Genomic DNA, 7,693 nt, shown 5'->3' on the forward strand with positions numbered 1-7,693 from the left:
AAGTTATTGAAATATATATTTTCTCCATTTTATTTTTTATTTTTTTTAAAAAAATTACCTAAATAAATAGTTGTCAATTTTAGAGATTAATGCAACAATAGTTATTATTTAATATATAGCACTCTAACGTGATTAAATTACAAATAATGAATTATATTTAAAAATATATAATTAATCTTTTTTAAAACTCGAACTGAAGAACTTTTAAGTCGGTCTTTAATTCTTTATCATTAGGCCAGCCAATGTACATTGTCAATAAATAATTTCCATAATTTATAATAATATTAAATAATTTTGAATTTAACAAAAAATAAGAATCTACGTCCATTTAGATTAAATGGTAGTCCCTTTATCACTAGACCAGTCAATTTTTGTTGTTAATATTTCTAATAAATAATAATTAACTTAATAATTCAAAATAAATATTTAATTATTTACTTATTTAAATAATACACAGATTAAAAAATAAAATTAATAAAATGTAAATCTTAACTACAACTAATTAAATATAAATAAAATAATTAATATTTAACTGAATTACTATGTTTTTCTATTTAATTGAATTACTATGTCATATTGAAAAATTTAACCTTGATTGATTAAATTTTGTAAGAATTAAATCAGATTTTTTTGTGAACGATTAATTTGGGTTGTGTAGGTTTTTGTGAAGAATCAAAATAAATCTTCACTATAAATTTTAATACAACTCATTATCACTTTGTTTCTCTCAATTTATTTTTTTAAGGGTTAATAGTAATTCACCTTAGCGAATTTTGCTTTTTCCCCTTCCCTACCTTTTGACAACGATTTTTTCAAAAAAACCGTTGCCAAAACCTGCATTTGGTAACGGTGGGGATAAACCGAAACACGCTCATATTACATAGGGTAAACTACTATTAACCCTTTTTTAATTTGTATTTCCATGTTCATTTTTCTTAAATTGGTTTTTCTAACTATGACCTCTTGAGTCTGTTTGGTAAGACAAATTTTTGAGTTTATAACTTATGACTTATAGCTTATAAGTTCAACTGACAATTTAGACTTGTTTGGCAACGGTTTTGTCATCACGAGCTTATAGTTTATTTTTCCATTTTAGCTTATAGGAGTAGCTTATAGTTTATCATTTTTTCTTCCGATTTTATCCTTATTATTTTAACAAAAACTCACTTTTATCCTTTATAATTTATTTTAACTTAAAATGAAATAATTATGTATTAAAAAAATTTATATCATTTTATATTTATAAGTTAGTTGAACCGTTAATTTTATCAAATACTTCAATTAACTTATCAGCTATCAGTCTCAACTATCAGCTATAAACTATAAGCTATCAGTTATCAGTCATAAGCTATAAACTATAAGCTAACTTATCAGTCAACTGCTATTTTTACTAAACAAACCCCTAATATGAATTACGGAGAAACTGTATATTTACTGTATTTAAGATCTAAGGTGATATATGTTTAATTTTGATAAGACATTGTTACTTATTTTATTGATTTTTTAACAACAACAAACTACGGAAGGATTAGCTCATAGTTTTTGGACCAAGGAGGACATAGGTTTCTCTTATTCAAATTCGTTGGGTATGTCGGGAGGTATGTTAATTCTTTGGAAGATAGGTGTTGTGGAAGTTTTAGTGAGTTTCAAAGGTGAAGGCTTTTTAGGTATCAAAGTAAAGTTGAAGGGGGATATTTATTACATTCTAAATGTATACTCTTCGTGCTTTTTAGTGAAGAAGAAAGTTATGTGGGCTAATATTTTGTTGTTGAAGAATTCATATTGTGATGGGGAGTGGATTACTGGTGGGGATTTTAATTCTATCAAAAATCCATCGGAGAGGAAAGGTAGGAGGGATGGGGTTCTTTCAAACGAAGAAGAGTTATTCGGTAAGTTCATTGAGGACATAGATTTGGTGGATATTCCTTGCAAAGGAAAGAAGTTTTCTTGGTATAGTGGTTGTGGGAGAGCCATGAGTAGGATCGATCGATTCTTGGTGTCTAATGTTGTGGTGGATAGATGGTGTTTGGTTGGTCAATTTGTTGGGAGTAGAGATATTTCGGACCATTGTCCGGTTTGGTTGGTGAAGGACAATTCTAATTGGGGTCCTAAACCATTCAAATTTAATAATGATTGGTTCTCTTTTCCGGTGTTTCTTTCTTTTGTTGAAGCGGAATGGAAAGAGATGAAGGTGGTAGGTAGACCCGATTTTGTGCTTTATGAAAAATTGAAAAGGTTGAAAGAGAGACTAAGATGGTGGAATACTACGATTTTTGGTAAGGTCGACTTGGATTTGGAGGAAAGCATGAAGGAGATGAACAAGGGAGACTCTATTTTGGAGGAAGTGGCGGAGGAGGATTTTCTTGTCTCTTTGCAAGATAGAAGTGAGGCGAATAAAAGGTTGTGGTTGAATCTTAGGATTAAGGAAAACATGCTCGTTCAAAAATCTAGGCTTAAGTGGTTGAATGATGGGGATTCCAATTCGCGTTTTTTTCATAATGTGGTTAAAGAGAAGAGAAGGCGCAACCACATCGGTCCTTTGGTTTGTCCCGGAGGTTTAGTAGAAAAAGTAGAAGAGGTTAAGGAGGAAGTCCGCAATCACTTTGCTTTGAAATTTGTTGAGTTAGAGGAAGATAGAGTGAACCTTGATGGTATCCCTTTTAAGAGCTTAAATGAGGTTGATCGTGTTGCTCTTGAAAGGCCTTTCGAAGAAGGTGAGATCAAGGAAGCAATATGGGGGTGTGGGAGCGACAAAAGCCCGGGTCCCGATGGTTTCTCCTTTTTGTTCATTAAGAGATGTTGGTTCTTCCTAAAGGAGGATTTTTTGAGGTTTTTTAATCACTTCCATGGTGGTGGAACGCTTTCAAAGGCTATCATTTCTTCTTTCTTATCTTTGGTTCCTAAATCTCCTAATCCGGTGGGATTGGATGATTTTAGGCCTATTTGTTTGGTGGGTTGTTTGTATAAGGCGATTTCTAAACTTCTAGCGGGGAGATTGAAGTTGGTTTTGAATTCGATTATTTCTCCGTGTCAAAGTGCGTTTGTTCCGGGAAGACATCTTTTAGATGGGGTGGTGGTGGCTAATGAAGTGGTTGATTTTTCGAAGCAAGAAGGTAGAGCTACTTTGCTCTTTAAGGTTGACTTTAAAAAGGCTTATGATAGGGTTTCGTGGAACTTTCTTAGATATATGCTAGATAGGATGGGTTTTGGCGGAAAGTGGCTAAGATGGATGGAGATGTTAATTTTCCGTAGTTCTATGTCCGTTTTGGTGAATGGGAGTCCAACTAAAGAGTTTGATGTTAAGAAGGGGTTGAGGCAAGGAGACCCCCTATCTCCTTTTCTTTTTGTGTTGGTGACGGAGGGATTAACGGGGCTTGTTCAAAAATCATGTGGTATTGGTGAGTTCAAAGGTATTGATGTAAATGGAGGTTGTTCAATAGATATTCTCCAATTTGCGGACGACGCTCTTTTAGTGGGGGAAGGTTCTTGGAGGCAAGTGTGGGCGATTAAGGCGGTTCTTAGGGCGTTCGAGTTGGCGTCGGATCTTGGTATCAATTATCACAAAAGTAAGTTGATCGGTTTAAATGTTAGTGCTAACTTTTTGGAGGCCGCTTCTTTTGTTTTGTCTTGCAAGGTGGAGGAGAGTACTTTTTTGTTTCTTGGCATTAAGGTGGGTTGTAATCCGCGGAAAAAGGAATCTTGGTCGCATCTTGTCTCTAAGTTGAGGAGGAGGTTGTCGGGTTGGAAAAATCGCTTCTTAAGTTTGGGTGGAAGGATCACTCTTGTTAAATCGATTCTAAGTTCTCTTTCCATATTCACAATGTCTTTCTACAAGATGCCTTCTTCGGTAGCTAAGGAAGTGGAGTCGATTCAAAATCATTTCTTGTGGTGCGGAGGTTTGATTGAGAGAAGGAAGATTCATTGGGTTAGTTGGAAGAATGTTTGCCTTCCGACTTCTAAAGGTGGCCTCGGATTTAGGGATGTCGGTACTTTCAACCTTGCTCTTCTTAATAAATGGCGGCGGAGGATCTTACAAGGGGAAGAAGCGCCTTGGTACAAAGTTCTAAAAGCCCGGTATGGTGACTTGGTGATGAAATCTTTTTGTGGAGGTATGTCTTCTAATTTTTCTCCTTCTTCCACTTCTTCTTCTTCTTCTTTTTCGGTATGGTGGAAAGACTTGGTTTCCATAGGCAATAGTATGGTGGAAGATCCGATAGTGTCGAATTGTAGGTTTGTGATCGGAAATGGTTATAAGACTCCGTTTTGGGAATCTTGTTGGGCGAACAAGCATAGTTTAAAGGAGCGGTATCCAAAGTTGTTCGCGTTATCTAGTTTGGATAGAGTGTCGGTGGCAAGTATGGGAGGTTGGGTTCATGGAGTGTGGAAGTGGGGGAATTTAGGAGTGGTGTTGGACGATGATTCCGACCCTACGGTCAGGGGCGGACCTATTCATAGGCAGGGTGTGGCTATAGCCACACCAGATTTTTCAAATTTTTTTTCTTCATATTATATGAGAGATGAACAAATAAACCATTCTAGGCAATTTTTTTTGGACTAGACGTGTTTTTCAATATTTAGAGTCTGTTTGGTAAGACAAAAAAAAAGCTTTTAGCTTTTAGCTTTTCAGCTCGTATTAATAAAAAAGCTCTGTTTGGTAACTCTATTTTAGCTTTTAGCTTGTAGCTTTTTTACTAGCTTTTAGCTTTTTTTTTCAAAAGCTAATTGAAGTAGCTTTTGAGCTTGTAGCTTTTAGCTTGTGAGTTTTTCTTCCATTAATACCCTTATTATTTTAACTAAAATATATTATCACCCTCGTTAATTAAAATGCCATTAATGCCATTTTGTATCTATCAGCTAATGAAACAGCTAATTTACCAAACACTCACATTAGCTTATCAATTATCAGCTACCAGCTATCAGCTACCAGCTAAAAGCTACCAACTATCAGCTATCAGCTATCAGCTAGTTTTACCAAACAGAGCCTTAGGAACCATTCTAAATTATTAACCATTTGAGTTGGCTATATTTTAAAATCATTTTTTAATATTTGAAAATATTTATACAGTAAACTTTATTTTAAGAAAGAAGTTGTTTTAATTAACTCATTAGTTTATTTTACTCAACTAACTTATTTGTATTTCTACCTTATTAATATTTCTAACTTATTAGTATTAAAGTTAAAAAACTATTATAAGCTAATGATTAAAAATTAATTTTTTTTATTACAATACTAATGGGTACTTTTAAATTAAACAATGATTGCAATCATATTTTAAATTAACTTCTAAAAAAAAAAAAATCATCTTTTGTATTAAAAGGTCGATTCTTTTATATTGGACTGGAAAAAGTAAAACACAACAAAATTATTATTATTTCTTTTTTGTAGTTTTAATTTTTCTCGGGTAATAGTTGATGGGTAATTTCAATTTTTTTTTTTAGTGTCCTCTCATTTTTTTTCTATCTCTTTCATTTTTTCTTTTCTTCTCGAACCCAATCATCTCTCGTATTTATCTCTTGTTATCATATTTGTTAATCCAATATTCATTTATTTTTTACTTGGTTTGATTGCATTTATTTGTGGGTGATTGAAAATCAAAGGTAAAATGAGTATTTCAAATTTCTCTCATTCATTTATAATCAATTGGTTTCATTATTCTTTTTATAGGATGAAGAAAAAATTCCGATACTTTCTAAAAACAAAACTACTTTTTCGACTAATCTAGAAGCATCGGACGCTCAACATCCATATTTAGCCACACTGATATTTAATGTCTAGATCCGCCCCTGCCTACGGTGGTGGCCGAAAATGACTCTATTCATTTATGGTTGAGTGGCCGTTTTATCCGTACGGAGGGGAGAGATAAGGTTGAGTGGAGCGGTTCGGGTGGTGATTCGTTTTCGGTTGCTTCTTGTTATGAGTTTATGGCCGGCTTAACTTATCCTTTCGGTTCTCCGAATAGACTCGATGTTGTGAAGGATTTAATTTGGAAGGTGTATGTGCCGTTTAATATTAAGGCCTTTGGTTGGAGAATTTTAATTAATAGATTACCAACTAAGGACTTATTGATGGGAAGGGGTATTCTTTTGTCAATAGAGAATTCTTTGTGTGCTTTTTGTGGTTCCATTCCGGAAAGTTGTGATCATTCTTTTTTCAAGTGTAAAGAGGTGGGTGTGGTGTGGAGAGAGATAGCGGTTTGGGTTGGAAAACCGATTGGTGGTTTGGAAGAAGATTGCCATCAAAGCTTTATGGATTGGTTCCTCTTTTGTAAAGAAAAGAAAGTTAAGGAAAGTAAATGTGGGGTGTTATGGTTAGCCATTGTGTGGACTTTTTGGTTATCTAGAAACGGCTTTTGTTTCCGCAATGAAGGTTGGGATGTTGATAATACGGTGTGGAAAATCAAGTCTGTGTTATGGAAGTGGTCGTTTTTTGGAGAAATTACGCACCCAATATATAGTTTCTATGAGTTTACTAAAGACCCATTGTTTTTTCTCTCATAGCTATTTTGGTTTGTAATTTCTTTTCGGCGGATTTTTGTTCTTTTCCGTCTTCTGTGTAAACAGGTTTGAGAACCCTTTGTTCTCCTATATATTCCATCTTGCTTACACAAAAAAAAACAACAAAATGTGTCTAATAATATAGTGTGTGCCACCGAGATAGTAAAAACAAAATAGAAAACATGTTAAAAAAATTTAATTAAATTTACTTTTTATTAGTAATATATTATTATAATTTAAAAAAAAAAAACCAATTTTTGTGGCATTAAAAGTAGGTAGTGAAATGGTGTAAGGTCATATATGTTATATTTTGATAAGACTTTGCATAACATTGCAAATGAGAACTTCATTTTTATTTAATTTATTGACTTTTTAATATAAAAAATGTGTCTAATAATATAATGTGTACCACTAAGATAGTAAAAACAACATAGAAAAAAAAAACATGTTGAAAAATTTAATTAAATTTAACGACAGACAGCTACCCAATATTTGGGCTATCCTTTTCCCGAATTCATACGAGTTTTGGTAGGTCTTATTGTAACGGATTTGTCTAGAAATATGTATACCCATATTTGTCCACCCCAGCGAATATTTTGTGACATTGCCCGTCGACCCGCTTCTAGTTGTCTAGATGTGATCCAAGCGGCCTCAAGTGCCTAAAGAGCATATTTTCCTAAGCAAATTTTATTACCACGAGAGGCTATTCCTTTCATTCCTCTCTATGATGTTTACGGAATCTCGTTCTTGATAAATATGTTTTTGGTAGTTATAAATATCTCAACTTTCATTTTTAGTCTTTATTAAAAAAATAATATATTTTAATCCCTATAAAAATTTCATACAAACAGTTTTAGTCCTTATTATTTTCTAAAATTTTGAAAATTATTTAATTACCTTTGAACTTTCGAATATTTGAATAATTCTTTTATACATGTTTAGAATACAACAAAATATTTCTTTACTAAATTTTAGAATTTTTTAAATGGTTAAATATGTTTTTGGTCCCTATAAAATTATCAAATTTTGTTTTTTGTCTCAACTAAAAAATGACATGTTTTAATCCCCACAAAATTATTATGTATATATGTAATTTGGTAAAAAATTATTAAAAAATTTAAAAGTTTAAGCATAATTAAACAATTTTTAAAATTTTAAAAAATGACAGGGACTAAAACTGCATGCATAAAAATTTTGT

General features: G+C 32.7%; 1 protein-coding gene across 1 annotated transcript; it reads left to right on the forward strand.

The window, feature by feature from the left end:
* Positions 1-5,922: 5,922 nt before the first annotated feature.
* LOC131621433 (uncharacterized) lies at positions 5,923-6,498 on the forward strand. The gene has a single exon (XM_058892516.1). The coding sequence runs from the start codon at positions 5,923-5,925 to the stop codon at positions 6,496-6,498; it is 576 nt and encodes a 191-aa protein (XP_058748499.1).
* Positions 6,499-7,693: the final 1,195 nt, after the last annotated feature.

Source organism: Vicia villosa, linkage group LG1, assembly GCF_029867415.1.
Source record: "Vicia villosa cultivar HV-30 ecotype Madison, WI linkage group LG1, Vvil1.0, whole genome shotgun sequence".
Lineage (NCBI taxonomy): Eukaryota > Viridiplantae > Streptophyta > Magnoliopsida > Fabales > Fabaceae > Vicia > Vicia villosa.

Excerpts from the sequence above, each read along its gene's own strand:
- LOC131621433 (XM_058892516.1), top strand. The coding sequence starts at position 5,923 with ATGGCCGGCTTAACTTATCCTTTCGGTTCTCCGAATAGACTCGATGTT.